Source organism: Nymphalis io, chromosome 12 (assembly GCF_905147045.1).
Source record: "Nymphalis io chromosome 12, ilAglIoxx1.1, whole genome shotgun sequence".
NCBI classification, from domain to species: Eukaryota; Metazoa; Arthropoda; class Insecta; order Lepidoptera; family Nymphalidae; genus Nymphalis; species Nymphalis io.
Window position 1 is genome coordinate 4,298,347 of NC_065899.1, and position 22,743 is coordinate 4,321,089.

Genomic DNA, 22,743 nt, shown 5'->3' on the forward strand with positions numbered 1-22,743 from the left:
TGCACAAGAGAGTAAGACTCGATTTAACATATCTATCAACAAGAGCAACTAACAGGGCTACAAACTCGGTTTTGCAGTAAAAGTGTTAAAATAACAACATTGCCATTCGATTATCTTGCGCCAATGTAGACACCTTTACTGTTAAATTAATTCTTTAAATTATTAATTAATACTGAATCATGGCAATAAAGCCGAAATGGTAAGAGCTTCAACATATAATTTAATTAATTATATTATAATTATTAATAAATAGGTTACCGTGATATTATACATTGTAATATATATATATATTTTAAATATTCATATAACAGGTTATAAAAGGCAGACCAAATAAACGACCCAGGTGTGGAGGTTTGAAATGATATGTAAATTACATATTTTTTGTTTTTACAATCTAGATTGTCATTAAGTCTTATACAGAACAAGGTGTTTTTTTTGTATCTGTATTAAATTCAATTATTAAATAAAACCTTTTAGTGGAATCAAATAATAAGCAAATTTTATAGAATAAAAAGTGCTTAAATAAATACATATTTAGGTAATTTCGAGACCTATAATGTTATAGCAAGTTAAAACGAAGACTATGCGAAACTAGTATCTTTTGCTGTTTTTATTTTATTTTATAATAGCAACCGCGGACTGTAATTCATAAATTATTAATTGCACGGTTTTATAATAATGCCTATATGGATACAAATTGATCTATTGAGTTTTCCTTTTATTAGACTTTTTTGCGCGAGGTATTGTAGCAGAGGACGACAGCATTGCCTGAAAATAAAAAATAAACAAATTCAAAAATAATTCAGAAAAAGCGTAAGCGGATCGCATAGTTTACGACATTTAATTTTAATAAAATTAGATGTCATTTAAACATTCACTACAAACAATGGCAGTTATTAGTTTCAATAAACATAAATAAATTACAATAAAATATATAGATAACTAATATAACGATTATATAGGAATAATAAATAGATGCATTACAATATATATACATATTTATAAAAAAACACACAAAAACGCATAAGCAAATAAAAAGTAAAATATAATCGACGATATACTACCATGACATTTAGATTTTATGAAGGAATTTGTTAAAAAACATTGAACACTCCGGGTTAATTGGGTTTTCATATTGAATTTTCAAATAAAAAAATAATAATATAACCTTAACATGCAAACTGAACACACAAACAACTAATAAATAAACATACTGTTCGATGCTGTGCCTCAGTATCAGAAATGGATTCGGATATAGGATCGACAATTACACATCTGTGCTTTTTGATGTGGTCGGTATCTCTTCATGTAAGGAAACTAATTTGTACTCGGGATGATTTTCTAACTTTGCATCAATAACTTTTTGTAGAGCGTCGCTCTTTTCTAAAATATCATTTGAACCTTTTTCATCACTCACGTCGCCTTCGAAGGATGGTTCAGTAATTTTAATACGAGGGATTTCACTTTTATCGCTAGGTATATTTAAATCAGCACAACTTTGGAATTCATCGTTGGTATGTTCTATAGACGATTTCCTGCTGTCATCTGATAGATTTGTATCAGTTATCGATTTATCGTCAGTCTTATGCCAAAACACTAATTTACTTGGTATTTGAAATAGTTTTCCAAAAGCTGAGCTTCCTTTGGAAACTTTTGTCGGAGAGATAGATTTGCGACTTCTATCTTTCTCAGACTCAGAATTTACAATCGAACTCTCATTAAGTTGCAAATTAAATTCTTGTGATTTTTTTAAAATATCATCCACTACTTCCGTTGCTATTGAAATTTGAGTATTTATAGATTCTAAGCTCTCATTTTCTTTGACTAGCATATTTGGATTAATATTAATTACATTATCCTCATTAATTGGAACACAGGTAACAGTTCTGCAGTTTAATTCTTCTCCATCAATGTCATTTGTTTTTGGTGGAAGTGGAGCTTTGCTTTTTCCGTATTTGCCTTTTATTTTTCTGCTACTTTTAGGCGTCGATACGGGTGTTTCGAACGATGCTTCATCGTCACTTTCTAACGTATCGGCGTCATTTGTTAATGTATCGAAGAAACTTGAATCATTTAATTCCTCCGAGACATTGTCTACTGATGAGCAAGTACTGTCATTAACATGCATAAAATTCTTTTCTGATTTACAAATTTCATTTAGATCATTACATAACTCGTTAACATCAATTTCTTTTGTATCATGACTATTACTATGTTTACCGTCAATATCGATAGGAATGTCTGTGTTCGAGTCTTTTTTTACATCTGCTTCCATTTGTTTAGATCTATCAATGTCTTCATTTACTGGACATTTGTTTATTGACGACGTTTGAATCTCCACAGTGGCATCTTTTTGGTCCCGTTTATCTGAATTATCATTGTGGTTTTTAGAGTTATTGCTCAATGGATAATTACCTAATACTTGTATTATTTTAACCTGGTCTTCGACATATTGGTAAATAAACGGGGGATCGGTGTGGGATAAGAAAAGGGGAGACGAAAAATTTACGAGGGGGGGCATATTTGCATAATCTATACTATCGTCGTCTTGGAGCTCCTCGATGATAACTTGATTATCCTTTAAATAAAAATTACTACGTCTGAATCAAAATAAATTAAAAAAAAAACAACGAACATAAATGATAAAAATTAAATGGAATAAATAAATAAATGCATGAAACAGTCTTATTGTATAATACTGCACATCACTACCTAACTTTAATATAATCAAGCGATAATTTGGAAATTTTAAATACTACAATTTATAAACTACTATATTAAAAGCCCGTCTATTCAATTATTTTAAAATTTTATTGTAATATATTTTTAATATGAGGTATTTTGGGTGTGTACAAATATATTGTCAATATTTTGCATTTATGTGCAAAATTCTACTCCAATAGTCTCTATACTATATAACGTGTTATTGTTATGTACGTTGTTACATTAATAATGGCATAGGAACCAAGTCATCTTATAGTATATTTGTAATTATATAAATTCTATATATGATATATACCACAGTACAAGCCATTACCAGCACCACACCTACCCTGATTGAGCAATCAATTATTCATTTTCAAGTCCTACTTCCTTTATCATGTATTATAGCAAACATTCATCTAATTAATCATATTGTTACAATAGCGTATGATATTAAAATGGTGATAATACATGGACGCACTTGAATATAATTTTTGATTCATCCTCTTAATATTAGGAATATAAAATATACAAAAAAACAAGTTATGAATAAATATGAATTGCACAATTCATATTCAGTAGATAACATAAATTATTATATTTAAATATACTATATATAAATGGCCGGCTATTATAGATGAAGACATTTATTGGTAAAAAAAAACAACGAATCGGTACATATTTCTGCCTAGTGGCAAAACAACGTCTATTAGCGACGGTTTCGTCCTCATAAAGAAATCGGGCATATGTTTTACAACCAAGAAGGACACATAAAATTGAAGTTGTGTTCGAATAGTTGATCGTTTTTCAAGTGCGTCCTAAGCGATCGCGGGCCAGACGGCTACCGATGGCGACCGATGGCGACAGATGGCGACAGAGGCGTTACCAGACCTCAGCGGCGGGCGGGCGCTTGATGGCGGTGACAGCCGTGCGCGAGGCGCGCGCGCGCCGCCCCGCGCCGCCCACGGACGACGTGCGCGTCAGCGACGACGAGTTCTCCGCGCTCGAGTAGCCCGAGCTGATGTCCTCCGTCGACTTTATGTGGCTGGGGATACAGGAAGTGTCACTGTTATTCTAGTATTTAACCATTTCCTTTTGAACATTTTTTCCATGTCGCCATCACCATACCAGCGATTTTTTATGAGATCAGTTCTGTAGTAAGTTGGATGAGATATTATGTCCCAACAAAGATGTTTCTTTATTGCTGAGAGCTTATTGTTACGTCTAAACAAACTCTGCCACCCAACGAGGTTGGCGTATTATTAAAATATATAGTCAACATTGGTGTGGCATTGCATAAGTATTGCAATTTATCTTTTGAAACCGATTAAATTATTCGTAAATGGATGTATAATCCCTATTTACATTTTTAACAATTAATCTATTTTAAAGTAAAATACAATATATACAATTAGTAAGGTCCTGCAGACTGTTTTCAGCCATGGCGGCCAATCTCAAGAGAGATTAGCCAACTGCGCAGGACATATTATAGTGCACAAGTGTGTGCGCAAACACAGGGGCACTCTCTAATCCCTAGTTCTCATAATTCGATGGGACGGCAATTCCATGACAATGAAAAAGTCAACAACTTTTTTTGGCCCGACCTGGGAATTAAACCCAGGACCTCCGGGTCAGCGGCCTTATATCTAGCCGCTAGACCAACGAGGCAGTCAATGCATACAAGTAGTGTAGTATATTTAAAAGGTTACTTTCATATTTTTTCACACTTTCTTATACTTAATAAACTGTTCTGACGTTTCACATATATATAATAAGTATTTTTCTTTAGTTTTGCAGAAGGTATACAAGATAGAATACTATTTTCTGAATATTTTTGTCGAAGTGAAAATAAACAATATTCTAGTACAATTTACGATTATTCTATAAATAAAATAATTAAAATTCGGAAATTGTAATTTATATACCTGAAATCTGGTTCATCCATGCGTCCTCGTGCGGGACGGACGTCCACGTCTACCTCCGGGAAGTACATCGGTGTACGACTGTTCGACTCGGACGCGCTCCGCCGAGTCGCATATCCGCTGTAAAATTTCATCAAAATTACACAGAATAAATAATAATTAAGCGATTTCAATTGTCTAATTATATTTAAAGGTGCATGAATTTGTTCGTTAATAATCGTATGGTTTCGGCAAAGAATATCTCATCTCTGCCCGTGCGCAGTCGTAACAACCAACGCGGGGAAAAAATTCACATAATTCACCCAAAAACCAATAGGAAAAGTAACCATACATGATACAATATATAGCTAGTTATATACAGGCATTTTTTTATAGAATAGGAAGGCGGACGAGCATATGGGCCACCTGATGGTAAGTGGTCACCAAACGCCCTTAGACATTGGCATTGTAAGAAATGTCAACCATCGCTTACATAGCCAATGCGCCACCAACCTTGGGAACTAAGATTTTATGTCCCTTGTGCCTATAATTACACTGGCTCACTCACCCTTCAAACCGGAACACAACAATATCAAGTATTGCTGTTTGCAGTAGAATATCTGATGAGTGGGTGGCACCTACCCAGACGAGCTTGCACAAAGCCCTACCACCAGTAACATGACTACTCTTCCGGAACATAGCTATAGTTATTCAAAACAGTACCTCTTAACAGAACGCCGGATGAGCCTCGGCTCGGCGAGCACGTCGTCCGCCTCGTCCGCGGCGCGCTCCTCGCGCGGCTCACACTCGCTCAGGTCCGACAGACTGTAGCTCTTGCGCAGCTGCTGCACCAGTCCACCGCCGCCCTGAAAGTGGCGAATATTTTCTTAGGTGATGATGAAGATGACCTCTTGATTTCGACCTCGGCGACCTATCTCATGAACTAGGAACCAGAACTCTCATGATCCGGTGGGACAGCAATACCACTATCAGAGCGAGAGAGAAGATACGGGATTAATGACTTTAGGTGATTTCTGTGTCACAGTACTGTAAACTGTAACAGTGCGAATTAATTAATTCCTAATCTATTTTATTGGACCGGCCCCATATTTGAACCGGGAACCTCAAAACCTGCAGTAGAACAAACTAGCTGAATAAGGGCTAACTCTTAATTTAATTAAATTTGTCGAGGAATCGGCTTGACTCGCCATAATTTAAAATGTACTAAAAAATATAAAACAGTGCAAGAAACCAGCTGATCAATAAAAACATAAATAAAATTCGTTTGTTTCTGATAAATAATATTAAGTTTAAAGACAGTAGCTGTACTGCGAGTACTGCGTTTTTTTCTAAAATATAAAACTTTTTTCCATCTAATTTTATATCAACAAATACTTTTTAAGAACGGTGGGGGATATATATTCCAAATAAGATACAGTTTAGCTGAAACGTAACAGATAATCAAGACATTCTAAAAAAGTACAAGTTAAAAAAATATTAAAAAAATCTATTTACAAAACATTGCCGTTTCAAATAGTTAAGGTTTTAGCGGAGGTGAGCAAGCTGTTTAAATAAATATGTATAAATTAGCAAAAAAAAAAAAGACTACTTACGTGTTCATGACGCGCAAGCTTCTTGCAGCTAGCACATGCAATGTGATTATGACAATTTTTAAGTATATTTTGATAGGTCTAGAAATAAAGTAGCGTTTACAAAACACTATATTTATTTAAAAGTTTAAAAAAATATCAATTATGCTAAGTCAGTCATACGTTACAATAAAACTAAGAACACAGCATACAAAACCGGTGATTTCACAAATAAAAAATACATTTCATGCAAAATAAAACTAAACAACGACCTTTAATAGCATCGTATTAGCCCGGATGAAACGATACATAACAGAAAAAGAAAAAAGTGAAGCTTATTTTTTGGGTGACTTTATATTTACTATAATATATATTTTATAAAAAAGGCAAAAAACTTAAAAGGTTCACTGTTTGAATAAAAAACAATAGTTAAAAGTGAAAGAAAAGATGAGCCGGCAGGAACTTTTCAAATAGAAAGATAGGTAGTAAAATTTAGTCCCAAATATATCATCGACTTGATCATAAACATTTCTAGACATCTATTAAAATCACAGTTACGTTTTATTAAATCGTACGTATCGAGTCAATCCACTGTTAGTTCATTTTTGTTTTCTATCGCAGCTTGACTCCTGGTACGACGTCCTCGTGACCTACTTCGTGGCTTTTTCTCCTTATCTTTTGTAGTTTTACGTTTTCGAGGAACATTACCACGACTGCGAGCCGATGATAAATCTGGTTCATAGTCTGGATCATTCGAATCACCGTCGCCGATTGGTTCATTTCCGTCATGTTCATGGTCTAATTCAACTATTTCTACAGTGCTAGCCGTGTTGTCTGATCGTTGGAATTCCATTTCTTCGTAATCATGGTAACCATCTGTGACGTCACGATCTTGTATCGCTCGCCTTACTTCACCTTGCTCGGGGCCCGGTAGATTTAAGTTCTGAGTGATGCGATTGATAGGATAAATTGGAAAAGAATGGGTGGGAGGAAGGAAATTAAAAAAAGCGTGTTAATAAAATTAAAAAAAAAAAAAATACAAAATGTAGGTAATTTAAAACAAGCTGATGCAACAAATGAATGCTTAGTGGTGTGGATATGATTGATGACGAAATGTCTATACTGATAATAGTGTAAGTAGCGCGACAAGCTATCATCTGTGATTCGTTCTGCTGTACTTGTGTTGTTTCGTGATCAAGCATACCACATGTTCCAATTTAAATACGTGACAACAACGAGTGAATAAAACAAAAACTGACAATTGCTCTATAATTGCTTGTACTCTATAAATTTTGTTACGGGTTATACCGCATTCCAAGTTTATATGGACTCAAATAAGATTTTTTTTTATACCTCTTCCACATTACATTTAATTTATTATATACTTTTATGTGCTACGTTTATATGTACTGAAATCATCTTATTTGAGTACAAATATTATCAAAAGCATGCTATTAAATAAACTATTCTGAGTTTTAAAGGAGACTTACTTTGATAGCAGTTTGCATAATAACAGTTGTGGCATAGTTGACTCCTTTTGTGCCCAAATTGAGCACCGTATGGTAACCCTGGTCTTTGGCCTTTGCTATGTACTCATCGATCTCCTGTAAATAATTAAAAACTTCTGATGTTTTAAATAAAAATTCACAATATTCATGTAATACAGTTTGTAACATAATAATCCACTATTGAACGAAATATGAATTAAAGAAAAGGGTTGTACATAAAAACTTTAAAATAATTTGATTAAGATAATACAAAATACTACGAGTAATTCAAACATTATTTTTTGTATCTGAGAAATATTTTTATCTATTTAAGTTCTTGGAAATATTTTCAAGTCGAATGATCGAATAGAGACCAAATAATCTATGTTACCGAAATATTTAGTAGTGATTATGCTTCAAGGATATTTTATATGTGATTCACACTCTCTATTTTATCTTAGGTTGTTTGATTATTATGGGTATAGGATGTTATTCGTTATTAAATATATTAGACCTTCGTCGTGTTTTGACGTATTTGTGATCATTATATTGCCTTCTATTGGTATAAGAGGCAAAGCACAGGTTTCCAGCCTAACCTTTTATTGTTATGAATGACTAATGCCTCTCACAATATCAATATTTATTGGCTAAACTTACCATCATATGTTTCTACTGCACTATATTTTTAATTATTTATTTAAAATGCTTTTTAACTAAAATTAGTTTTCATATACTATTTTATATATATTCATTACCTGATAGTCATAGTGTGATGGTTAAATCTAGTTATTTTAGAACGTCTAATATATACGAAATTGATATGAGACATCGAGCTTCCAGTTTGTTTTATTGTGTTACATTCAAAGCCATATTAGCAGATACGATTTGTATATATCTTAATAAAAGGAGACTACTTCGTCGCACGTACTAGTACAGGAAACTGTCCGCTATATTAAATTGACATTCAACAGGTCGGACATTTGAAATCTCAGCTTTGACGCAAATTATAATTATTTATTTAAAAAAAAAATATTTAACCTTGGAACTAGTTTATATATTATCTCGTTCAACACCTCATCTTTTACATATCATAATACAAATATGGTTCATAATATAATTAGGGTAATAGTATTTAAACAACACAACTTTACCTGTTCTCGCCTGCATAGCGCTGGGTGTACAAACTTCCTGTAGAGAATCGAAGAGCCTTTGGTGGCTGGCGACAGAAGCCATAGCACAAGTACTATTTTCACTTCGTAATAGAAAGGGAACCAAGACAGAAACACGTCTGTGAATGTCTCCGTACACGTGAATAGGGCGAACACGATCCAGTACATCATCCATTTTACCTGCAGTAAAGATAAAATTTAAATTCACAAATCATGCTCAACAGAGCCGTATGCTTAACTGATGATTGCGGGTTACAACCAGGGCAAAAAGAACTGAATTTCACGTGCTAATTTTCGTTTATCATTAAATCTCTCACATGCGTTTCTTTCTAAAAACCTTCTTCACAAAAGAAGAGAAATCATAGCTCATCAATAGAAAGTTTAGGGGATTTTGCATTTAGTTTTTAAAATATCATACACATTAAAATGCCTTGTATAATTTTTTAATGTTTGTTTTCAAAAAATCTTTTGTTATTTATGTTACTAAAGCGTTGTACATTTATTGTAAAACATTATATGGTAAACAAAATATGGAGCAATAGAGTATAGCACCTGCACGCTATACTAATTGCAATAGGCGAGGTAAAGGACACAATACGAACTGAAGCGTTTCGAACAAGTTGCGCGCACGCCCGTGACAAGGCCAGCGACGAATGTTTTGTAAGCAATTTGCACTAGATAAAGTGTTTATCATATTATTTACGTTTAAATTTAAAAATAAACACCTCCTAACTAAACAATACTTACGTATTCTTTCAAGTTCTTCGTCCGTACAGCTTTGTATGAGGCATACGCCGGGTAGAGAGTCCCAAATACTAATCTGCAAAATGGATACAGGACCAGATATGAGATCATCTTCGGAGCAAACAACCCTGTTGTTACGGCTATAAAACCGAAATTAGCTAAAGTGACACTTGGTATGCATTTACTGAGCGCCACCCCCAAGTTAACAACGAATCTATTTAACAAATGCACTTTCGGATCGAAAGAGATGTCATAGTAGTCGTTGCTATCTTCCGTGCACGGGTTGTATTTGACAATTTCACTTTTATACACGTTAGTTGCAACGACACGAGCGTATTCAGCCTCGAGTTTTGTGACAATGTGACGAACACTGGACAGTCCGAGACTCAAAGTCGGCAGGCCGGGGTGGTCGTCACGGTTACGCGCGCGACCTGCCTCCATGGATACGGGTAGCACATCTAGTAATGGTTTGTTTACGCTGAATTCGTAATAATGCCTTCAGAGTGCGCCCGTATGATCCGTATGTTCGCGCTCTGGATGCTTTGCGTATACTGGTAAATCAAGATAACTCTCGTTATAAATGCGTGCTACAGCTTCAAATCAATATTTAGATTGAGTATAAGAGTTATGCACGGTCGTAAGCTTAAATGATTACTATAAATAGAAAACCTAAATGGGTTATGGAGTTTAAATGTTTCTGCTTTATATTTTTGTGTCCGAGGCCAAAACCTACTAGTACGGTACTACTTACGATATAACTTTGGGATCTACATACTATAAAGTTACTTTAATATGGCCTTAAGTACACAATGCGAACATAAATGGCGAACAAGACGTTTTTCAGTCTGCAAATTTAGCTACAAAAGTAAGGCGATTGGGCAAGTTATCGTGGGCGAACCGATGATGATTAAGATCTGAAGAATTTCAACAGATGTACATTGCTTAACGGTTCCAATATACATATTTCGTTTAGACATAGTTCAATTGGATACATATTATTTAACTTTTAAGCACATTTCATAAACTACTGAGTTTTGACTAATTAAATAAAAAGAGTAATTTGTAAAAATAGCGCTAGAATTTGCCATTCGTCATCGTACTATTGCATCACTCCGTCGCTCTATTTACATAATAAAATTATTATCCTACAATTCTATACGGCGATAAAAGTTCCATCTAGCATGTATAAAAATGACAAAATATATTAGCGTAGCTAATCATGCAAATGACGTCTTATGTATACTGTTGAGGTCTTTAATTAATGCGGCAACAGTGACCTTACGACACATCCACAAATCAGTGAATGATTTAAATAACAGTAATCTTGACAAACAATTTAAGCACTGTGTACTTCATTTTAAATAAACCAATAATAAATACAATTTATGACCAAAAAAATACATAACATTAACAGATTAAAAACAGTTACAAGACGTTTTTTAGATCTAGATGTTAGAAAGTTTAATTAAAATGCCCTTGTTGGCACAATAAATAAATAACTCATTACTATTTACGTAACGGTTCCTATCATTAATTAATAATATGATAACATGATAAAAACGAGCAGGAAACCAGTTAATGCAGACGACTACAATTCACCGAATGATGAATAATAAACGACCGGACAGCGTAGAGTTTATGCCATCTTCAATTTAAATTGCACTAACTGCTCGCAGACACTTGTTATGATACATATAAAGGTGCATAGCGATTTTAACATTTGTTAAATATCATATTTCAAGCGGCGTAATCAGAACAGAAAATACGTTAAGCGTGACTGCTACATTTCCATATATAGACCTCTAGGAATCCGTACAATATCGTACGAACGATATACATACTGTATGTGTGTGTTTTAATACATGACTGAACAAGGAATGAGATCTTTATAAATTAAAAAGTTCAAGTGGTCATTTAATTTATACGTCCCTAAATTCTTCTCTCCCGTAGTCGACAGTTTTAAAAATAAACAAGACAATTGCACAGATGCAACTAACGAGTCGCTTTGCTATAGATAGGTAAGTATTAACAATCGCGTATTGTTCGTTGCGTTGCAAACAATGCTTCGTTCATTTTCGTTAGTCTATTATTCGACGCGGATATACAGCAACCGTTAATCTTGTATTTTGTTAACTAATTAACGTTAGAATACTAAGATCGCATTCAATTACGTATTCTTAAACGAGTAATTGATTTACAGAAAAACGCGTTAATAAAATTTTAAACTCTTTTACAGAAGAAAAAAGTGATATATAACTGTTTAAAATTGAAAAATAATTTTGTTTAAATACTAGATCGTAATAAATAATTGTCACTGGTCTGTTGAAAGGAAATAAACATATTGGAAAACGTTATAAATTAAATTTAATTGTTAGCAAGAGATGATGACGCATTTCGGTAGTCCGGAAATTTCAATTCTGTAAACAATTTTCTACGTTTTATCTCTTTGTTTTTTTTCAACATTATAGTTTGAACACGAACGCTACACTGTTATAATAAGGAAACTTAAGAACTAATGAAGCATGATTTGGCCGAGTTTCACATTTTACGATTACTAAAAATAAATAGTTTAACGCAAATCCATTCACTCTACAATTGATCGCGTCCAGGTTTGGGTATTACATTTGAGATTAAACTAATTCAACTAGTTACACAAAAGGGAATGTTTTATCGCTTATTAATCTCATACCTGGAGGGGAAGGAAACCTGCTACTGAGGAATGAAATTTCAACATTTTTATTCTTTTTTATGTTAGAGGCGGCAAACAAGCAAGAGCCTAACAGCAGGACGCCTGCAACACCCGAGGGCTTGCAGGTGCGTTGCCGGCCTTTAAGGAATGAGTACGCTCTTTTCTTGAAGATTTAATTTGATGTGGTGTTGGTGGATAAACAACCCACGTTATAGCGTGGTGGAATAAACTCTAAACATTCTCCTTAAAAATGAGTGGAGGTCTTTATCCAGCTGTGACTTTTACTTAATTAATTGCACGCCAAGAGCTAATAAAGTTTGACTACTCATTTAATTTTTTTTTTAATACTCACTTTGTTATATATTTTAAAATATTCTAATGTATTAGTATACTGTAAAGTATTAGTATACTTTAACATTCGTGATGTATACTAACACATAATATGTTTACAAGCGACTTATGATATATCTAATCATCCAAATAAAGATATATTATATATCAACATATACGATTATCGTTCGCTAAAATATTATCAAAATTTAACGAACTAATAGCACAGACAACAAATATAAAATACTATAACAATAGCCTTAATTGTATTTGTAACAATATTTAAAAGTTAGTAGACGAATCAATGGTAAATTTGTCGAATTCATTTCATTTCTAACGAAAAAGTATTCAGATATTAAATTCGTCATCTGTTCAATATGTTAGAAGCTTATATATAAAACTTAGGTCATCCATATAACACGCTCGTATAAGTTCAACTCGTAACGTAGAAAATAGAACTCAATATAATTATAAATATTCTTTCCTTCTATCCCGCAACGCATGTAGGTCAAGAACCTCTGATCCGGTTACGGGTATAGAAAACGTTTTTCTAGTTATTAATTATAATAACCTTTTGCGTCTATAGTGAACAATTCAATAATACAGATATAATACACAAAAATGACGCCTTTGAATTGATAAGACATCGTTTTCGATTGAGAACAATTGTGAGTAATATTTGATGCCAATAAGATCTTCTTTGTAATATGTACATAGGTATGTATGTGTTTTAATACGTTCAATTATACAGTTAACTAATGATACTTCAACGTGAGATGCACACGCTATGCATTTTAATCATAACCACCACGATCTAAGCCGAGCGTTATAAAACAAAGTAGGTCGACTTTAGCAAGTAACTAATATTTTTCAAACGTTTATTGAAAGACAATAAATTCTCTCGGGCTATTCTCGTAACAGGTTTAACGGAACGTAACCAGTTTATCCTTCTATAAGGCACAGAACTATCGTAATTCATAATAAACTGTTACTAATATTGACTGGCTCAAATAATAAGGCGCGCTGCGTGCATGTTGGATTGTTCCTCAATTCCTAACATCACGATACGCAACGGTTACTGAAGCGTGTATGACTGAACATACAATGAACATTAAATTATTGATTTATATTATCTGGAGTATAGAAATTAAGAAGCACACATTATATGTTTTGTGAATGAAAGTTTTTTTTTTAAATATAATATAATAAAATATCTTATTAATAACAAACAATAAGTATTATAATAAGTAGTAAATAATAGTTATGCGACTAGTATTGGAGCTCGTAATTTAATTTAGACCATTTTTATGATAAATACTTTCAAAGTATATTTCTATAAAATACATTTTATTTGTAATTTATATCTGTTTCATTCCAAACAATTTGTAAGATAACATATACAGATCGATTGTCAAGACACAATCTGTAATGTTTATTTAATTGCTACAATTTGTTATTTTAATGACGTATTAATAAAATTACACTAACAAACGTTTATCTATAGCTAAAGAGCGAATTGGCGGTTAAAGAAAACAAATGAATTCATAATAACATGTATTAAAAATTAAAGAGTTCTTACATCACGCTTAATTAAATATAAATAACAACTACATGGTCCTCGTAATAAATCGTTATTCTGATATCGAGTTTCGTTCTCGAAGACATTTAACAATTGAATTGGACTACGTCACCCGTATAACTGGGTAAAGGATCGAACATCAGCCGAGGCTGCGCCTAAAAAGGTAAGACAAGCTGTCTTAATAAGAGCATAATATGTCGAAGTCAAGGTGTACGACCTCCGTAAGACGCGAATAAATCGAGCGCACTCAGAACAGACACTAATAATTACAGTAAGCGAGGACAGATTGACAATAAATGATTCACAATACAGTTAAGTGTCAATGCACTACACTCGTCTTCTATAGAGGCACGGCGCGAGCGCAAGCCGCGTTCGTCACGGACTAAAGCATCAACTGCACCCCGGAGGCGAACGCCCAGCGTCAGGCCTCACCGAAAATAGCACCCGGCAGTGCACTGGGGCACCCTAATGACGAAACTTGGAATGCCAGCAAAACCAACTTCTTTGTCTTAACTATGGCGATCACTGTCGGTATTCAGTTTCACGAATGTGAACAACCATTCGTTAAGCACATACAAATACAATTGCTCTATCACTTTTGATGTATTATTAATAAATAGATTAAATAATCTGTCACAGAACCAACACTGTTACAACAAGACACCAAATGTCTGAAGGTGAAAATAAGATTAAAAGGTTTAGGCATGCTACAGTGCTGCCAAATTTCAGGATGGCTAGTTGTTCTCAGTCAAACATACTTGGATCACTGCCAATATAAAACGAAATGTGGCTATTTGCAAACATATAGCAGTGTAAATGATTGCTATCTTACAAATGTTTCCTATAAATTTTAGATAATGAAAATGATTTAATTAATAATGCCAAGTGTCTTCGGTTTTTATATAAAGTCAGCTGATACATATTGAACTAAATCATTTTGTATGATACAGCCGACTCAATTAAATTATTGTATCATAAAATTATTTGCCACAAATATTATCGTCATGACAATTAATAGAAAATTAATAACAGTAAAAAGCATGTTCATTATTTTCAATATGTTAGTTATGGTGTAAACTACACATAAATATTCAGATAAAAAATATATTTTTTATGACTGTCAATAAGACTCTATTTTTAATTAATGAATCATTCCAATAATCTTATAAATATTGCAATTAACAATTTAAAAACAAAAAAATAATTGTATCATACTGTGTCAGAAACATAATATATTTTTGATAACATTTTATATTCTTACATTTGTTGCATTATAATGACCATCATTGTAACAGAACAAAATAAAACGAAATTTAGTTTATTAATTTTGCTTAGTTTATCATTAGATTTTAATCATTAGTTATTAATACAATACTACTATCAATTATAGCCTATTCCAACCACAAGAGGAGTAAAGACAAATAAACAAATTTGACATTGAAAAATCACTGAGAGATCATAAATAATCTAAAATATTTAGTAAGGATTTGCTAAAAAATGGGCTTTTTAATATTGGTGGATCGAAACTGTTACTGGATTTTTGGAAGTAAAATGAAAGCGTTAAGTGGAATAGTGTTGTATTATAGAATGTTAATCAAGGACTATTTGTAGTACATAATTTAGCAAAGTTATTAGTAAATCAGATATTTGAAAATCTAAGGTTTCTTAACATTAACTCCTTTGAATAATAGGCTTTACATGTTTATTGTTGTTACTAATCTTCTCCTAGAAAACAAATATTATTAAAATATACCTTTGTTTCAAGTAGTCACTGTTGTTTAATTTAGATAATTTACATAAGATACTATTTATTATAAAAAAATCTTTCCTACTACTATTACATTAGTATAATGTTGCATAATATCAAGGTTTTTTCATGTTCTTTTGTCACTAATGTGTATTTAATGCAGTGTGCCTATTAGAAAAATTGTTAAAACACTATTATATTTTTAACCTTTTTAAAATATATTATCAATAAAAATATTAATTATTATTAACATATATATTCAGTAAATATTATTCAAAGCTTTGTATAATCCTCATGGGATTTCTTCTGTCAACAAAGACAGTGTATTTATTCCATTTAACAAATGTACTTGCATATAAAATAAAGGTAAAATATTTCTTTAGTGATTTGTTTCATGATTTTTTAACCCATTTTTTATAGTAATTGAATTTTGTGACTAATAAAAAAAAAATTGGAATGGTCGTTAACGAACAGTTATATATTTAATCAGAACGACATATTTATATACATTATATTTTATACATTTTAAAACTAATGAAAATAATGTGTGCACAATTGTAATTATATTCAAACAAAGAAAGATAGCAGACCTAAAAATATAGGCAATGAATCAGATCTATCCAGATACGTAAAAAATGAGAATGAATATGTTTATACTTACATTACCAGTCGGGAAATGATCGACGATATCATATTAATAATCACATAAGAAAAACTCACTAAAAATAATCATTAATGTAAACATGACAAAACACAACCGCCTCTCAAAAAGACCAAACCGCCATATTGAATCGAACTTATGTTTTGATCACGTGATCTTAACAATCAATATGACATTTCGTTTAAAAATTTGGAATCTAATAAAACCTAACTAAATACATTTTATTTAATTATGTTAAATTAAGATAATATTCTTATTTTGACTTTAAATAATCCTCAATGATTTTTTGTATAATATAAAAATAGCAAGAATATTAATTATAATAATTGGAACAAATTTATTGCAAGTAAGCCATCTATGAATGAATAGAAGTTAGGTCTGTATGGCGCCATCTATTGCGCAGTAGATGTACTACAATTTGATAAAACATTGGAACTAGTGTAAGACGTACCAATTAAATAGTGGTTTCATTTGTGGTAGCTTTGCAGTTTGAACGTTCATCTAAAGGTTGTCGGGTAGTAATATAACCGGTTAATTTCAGAAGGCGTTCCTGCTTCTAGCAGGTATATATTTTTGCTATGTACTATTCAAATCAGCCGCCTTTACCTCGTTGGATTTCTGTACTTTGAAAGATTTCACGTAGTTTCTCCTCGCTCGACGTACAGTGTAGTGTGTAATGCGTTTGAGCGTTGTGTTTCTTGACGTTTGTGTAGTTTTTTTACTGTGAATAATGTGATTGTGTAGTTCGTTATGGCATTTAGATACCGTGAAGATTTGGTCGGCAAAAGATTTCTCTCTGTGAGTGGTGTTTCAAAAATAAACGTGAATAAAGTTTCCGAATGGGGATGGAAAGCTGGTGTTATCAGAGCAGCTTCTCATAAAGATAACAAGAATAAGGAACTTCAGGTAAAGCTTGTTGATTAAAAATAGTCATTTAATTAATAATAAGATAGGTTTAATTGATCATTTTCTAATTAGATTATTTTAAAGAGATTTGTGACTTCGCGTTACATTCTTATTAACACATTAACTATTAATAGATCTTTGATTTCACTTCATACTACAGAAACCATTATTTATATTGTAATTAAATACCAAAATCATTGTATAACTTTTATACGTAAATCATGTTTTTATTTTAGTAATGAAGTGTCAATAAAAGCATATTGTGCAAGTAATGCCACTTTTATATTCATTTTACGTTACTACGTAATATTATTACTAAGAGGTGGAATCTAATTATCAAGCAACAATAAAGTAGTACATTAACTACCCATCTAAATAGTTCAATCAAAGGGTAAATTTTATAATCAAAATAATGTACAGAGATAAAAGTTGGCATAGAGACAGAAACTGTGTCTTTAAAAATACAAACGTATAGCCGAAATAAATAAGAAAGATAGTTCTTATAACGGTTTTAATTCAAAATAATTAATCTCCTACCCTACAAACCGTAGGTACTTAATAGTAGGGTAATAGTTAATATTTGATAAAACGTAGTAAATGTTCATGTGCCTAAAGAAAACTGAATTCATTTCGAAGAAATATGAGTGAATAATAAATTGTAAAAAATATTAAAAGAAGTTAATCAACATTTCTTTCTTCACAAAATATTTAATATACTATATAGTAACTATGTACATATATATACTTTAACACATAATAAATAATTGTACTAAGAATTGTAAGTAGGGATACTGTCTAGAATTCTAGACACATTAATGATGTCTTAAAATAACAACAAACTCAAAAGTTTACGTTTATAAGTTTTTAGTATTAAGATCAAGTTACATCATTAAGTATTATAAAAACCAGCATAGGAATGCGAACGAAAAGGTCACCAGAACAAAGCAAAAGGGGCAATTAAGTACGCTAAAGACTGATTAGTACCAATTTAGATTACGAAATATCGTTAGAAAATATAACAACTGTTGATTTAATTCCTTAACATATATAAGCTACTTTCATCTATAAATGATGTTAGAATTGTGCAATCTACGTTACGTCACAAATTGGCACCTGCCTTGTATTTATCTATTACGTATATTGGGATTAGGTTTAAGCGTACAAAACCGAATGCACATGACTGGAGGTTCAACGACCCTACTCTCTCTGCGTTCGATGCACCGCCCGTACGCAACGTTTCAACCGAGACCTGCCGGACCCGATCAAAGTCCTAAAAAAACTAATGTTGATTTTTCAAGTGAATAAAATATAGTTTACGTTACTAACCTAACCGCTTACTTCTTAATTTATACACATAAAAATTCCTAAAGATTAGCTTATATATATAAGCTCACCTTTGTCTATATGTTGGAAAATATGTAACCTATAAGTAAATAAACGTAAGATACGTCAGAACATTCATTGAAATAATTGTTTGAATTAAGACGTAAATAATCTATCTTTTAGTTACGAATTCGTTACACATTTAATAAGTAATACTGAAACTGTTATACGCTTTCACATATTTTTCGACTAATATGATCCGAAATGCACTTGCAGAATATTAGTTAGTTCGCTGTACGCTCATCTGCAGGTATAAAACTTTCAAAATCAAGAGATACGACAGCTCAACAGCGATGCGCTCGGCCTCTATGTTCTCCATTTATAAATAGACGACATCTTTCTACATTGCACGCTCTCCCGCCGAGTGGAAAACGTCAGACCAATACACAACTACACACCACTACAAATATTCTTATATTTGTTTAGATTACCTACTCCTTCTCGGATCAGAAACCAGTTGTATTCGAACTATAACTGGTTATTTGGTCAGTATTAAACGTATTTGAGATCATTTACCGAAACAGTTTATAATGTTTGGTGATATCGAAACAGTCGAAACAAAAATGTTTATTTGGTCGTTTTTCTCTGAACATTTATTTCTGAATATAGGCAAGGTGCCAATGGTGGCTGTATTAAATATTTCTTTATTTCTTAAGACGTTTATTAAATCTTTTAACTAAATTAACAGGTCTCTCGTCTGGGTAGGTTACCACCCACTTATCAGATATTCTACGACAAAACAGCAGTACTTGTTATTGTTGTGTTGAGTGAGCCAGTGTAATTACAGGCTAAAAGGGACATACATCTTAGTTCCCAAGGATGGAGGCGCATTGGCGATGAGTAAGCGATGGTTAACATTTCTTACAATGCTAATGTCTATAGGCGTTGATGATCACTTACCATCAGATGGCCAATATGCTCGTCTGCCTACCTATTCAATAAAATAAAAAAAGATCTAAATTACTTTCTATCCGTTGAATCCCACACGTTTGAATGCGATAACAATATTTTTGTTAAAGACCGTAAACATCCCACTGCTGGGCAAAGATTTCCTCTGCTCTTAGTAAGAGGCTTGAAGGTCAAACAGATCTCATCCAATCCGAGAGGATTGATGTATAAACATATTATGGTAGAATATCACCAGACATATGCATGTTTCTCAGAATGTTTGCTTTCGAAAAATACAAATTAAGCATCCGTAACAGCCTGTGAATGTCCCACTGCTGGGCTAAAGGCCTCCTCTCCTCTTTTTGAGGAGAAGGTTTGGAGCTTATTCCACCACGCTGCTCCAATGCGGGTTGGTAGAATTCACATGTGGCAGAACTTCAGTGAAATTAGACACATGCAGGTTTCCTCACGATGTTTTCCTTCACCGTAAAGCACGAGATGAATTATAATCACAAATTAAGCACATGAAAATTCAGTGGTGCTTGCCCGGGTTTGAACCCACGATCATCGGTTAAGATTCACGCGTTCTTACCACAGGGCCATCTCGGCTTCAAAATTATCTCGGCGGCCAAATTAAGCATATGAAAACTAAAGTTTTGCCTTTGTATTTAAATCTACTGGGACATCTCGACTCGATATTTTAAATCTTTCACAACAAAAGCGGCGCCATTGTTTGAATTTATTAAAACGACAGCGGGACACGTATGTATAGTATATAATATTTTTACAAACCATAGTCTAAAACTCTTAGTAAATGATCTTGTTAATAAACGGAGAACAAATATTAATAAGCAATATAGTCCTAATAGATTGTGGACCTGTTGACATAAATTATATCATACATTATCTAAAGATTTTAAATGCTGACGTGTTTAATTAATAGATTTATATATCTTAATACATAAATATATAGTATATATGAAACCTAAAAACATAAACACGTGACGTAATGTTAACATGCTATACATAAATACCCGCAATAGGGATTGGATTTTAACTGTAACTGAAGTAAGAAAGTAGCTGAATTTAACTATAAAATATAAATTTCATTTTATTCGTATCGCATATCATTATTTCATCAGATTAATTTGGCATTAGTAGTTGTAATTGTATTATTAAAATTCAACAAACGCAATAATTTAGGTATTATATTTAACGTTACAAAAATGTTTAATTTTGAAGAACTACATTATTAGTATTATATTACATTAAATAATTTGAGACTAAATCGATTACAATCACTTGACACTTTCTTAGATGAAAATTACTATTAATATCTCTAAAATTTTACTAGGCACTTTAAGTTAAGAACGAAAGAGAGTACAAAGTTGAAGTAGTAAAAAATCCATTAAAAGAAGGTCTTCAAGTGTGTTGATAATAATGAGAATAAAGAACACTAAATACGTATATTAAGCGAACAATAACAAGTGAAACTCATTCTTATCAGAGAAAAATGTCAATATTAGACATTCGTCTCATTTCACCCTCACAAAATATGATTATGTAATTGAAATGTTTACTAAAACTTTGCCTTTGATATTTTGTTCCGACAATGTAATTATATTTGTATACTATTTTTAAAGATTTTAAAATTATAATTATAGTACTCATTGTACAAAACTATCTTGTGACACTATAATTTTAATGTTAGGAGATTTATAGTAGAACTTTTTTCTGATTCAAATCTATTTCGTAGTTTCTTACCATACAGTATTAAAATTTAAATGAATTTTACGATAAATTAGTAGTATAATGCTCGTTAATTTTAGCATGCAAACACTATATTTAAAATGAATTCGGTCTGTGAATAACAACCTACACGTGAATAAAACAAAAAAACAGTAGTATTTATTTGCACGAAAACCACTTAAGTTTTAATATAACCGTTCATGGTGTTGATATCTTATCTTAGATATATTTTAGTTATAAATTAAATCGTTCCCACGAGATAGTCATGTTACTATATCGCTGAAGCAAATCGGAACATAATATTATTAAAACTCGTAATAATGGCTAATAATTCGGTACATAGTCTAAATAATTTATAAATAGAAAACTAAAATTCACAATTTGAATCATACTAAATACATAGCTGAATCAACATAGTCATCCAGCTGATACGAAGCAAGTTGTGCAAGTAGCGATGGCGAGCACAAAGATCGGTAGGGCGAGGGCGGAAAGTAGGTCGCAGAGGCGCGGGCTGCAGGGGAGCCCTTTCGGCCACTTATCAACCGGGGCCGTGACTAGGGAAAGCGACTCTTTGAAGTTTTGGTAGATACTGAATGTTTGTTTGACTATGATGCTGTTGAGATATCAAAATGAACTGCAAAGCCATCACAATTTACGGACGAATAAAAACGAGGTTGATTACTTTGATTGGATCCGGTTTTAGATAGAAATTAAAAAATAGGTATACGTACCTATATGTATTCTAACATTCACTTACATACATATATACCTCCTACATTCACAAAACTTTTGCGTTCCACTTTACTTACACTTTAACAAATATATCGATTAAATATGATAAATTTGAAATGTTTAGCATAAACAAAAATATAGCAAACTTACTTCTATAATCACCGAGTATTTGTATCATTCAACTTGCAAATTTCAGCATTAAATTGACATTGCAATATCCATTGTTTCGATATCTTAATGTAAACTTTATACTTTTGTTAATATTCATTCTTTATGTATTAACATATACATGACGCATAATTAACATTTACAGAAACATGCCATAAGGCTGAAAGAATTATGTTATTTAATGTATATATTATATTTGTTTAATGTTAAGACATAAATCAATATCAAATTCAAAAAGGACAAAAACACATTTATTTATTCAAATTGTAGTAAGAAGTTAATGATCAAATTATTCAACTAAAACAAAATAACAGAAAG

The 22,743-nt window shown here is 32.2% G+C and overlaps 2 protein-coding genes across 3 annotated transcripts in view; one reads left to right on the forward strand and one right to left on the reverse strand.

Annotated features, from left to right (window-relative positions):
• Nucleotides 1-607: 607 nt before the first annotated feature.
• LOC126772325 (uncharacterized) lies at nt 608-16,739 on the reverse strand. Its single transcript, XM_050492645.1, has 9 exons — nt 16,600-16,739; nt 9,597-9,669; nt 8,832-9,029; nt 7,684-7,797; nt 5,328-5,470; nt 4,629-4,745; nt 3,595-3,748; nt 1,215-2,578; nt 608-768 (listed from the first exon to the last, which is right to left on the reverse strand). Exons 1-8 carry the CDS (start codon nt 16,629-16,631, stop codon nt 1,268-1,270), a joined length of 2,142 nt encoding a protein of 713 aa, XP_050348602.1. The 5' UTR covers nt 16,632-16,739; the 3' UTR covers nt 608-768; nt 1,215-1,267.
• A 509-nt stretch (nt 16,740-17,248) lies between these two features.
• LOC126772302 (lysine-specific demethylase 3B-like) overlaps nt 17,249-22,743 on the forward strand; it is a 137,852-nt gene continuing 132,357 nt past the window's right edge. For both annotated transcript variants that reach the window (XM_050492594.1, XM_050492595.1), the window contains exon 1: nt 17,249-17,505. In XM_050492594.1, the coding sequence (XP_050348551.1) occupies nt 17,350-17,505 (156 nt within the window). In that variant the 5' untranslated portion in view covers nt 17,249-17,349. The remainder of the gene's footprint in view (nt 17,506-22,743) is intronic.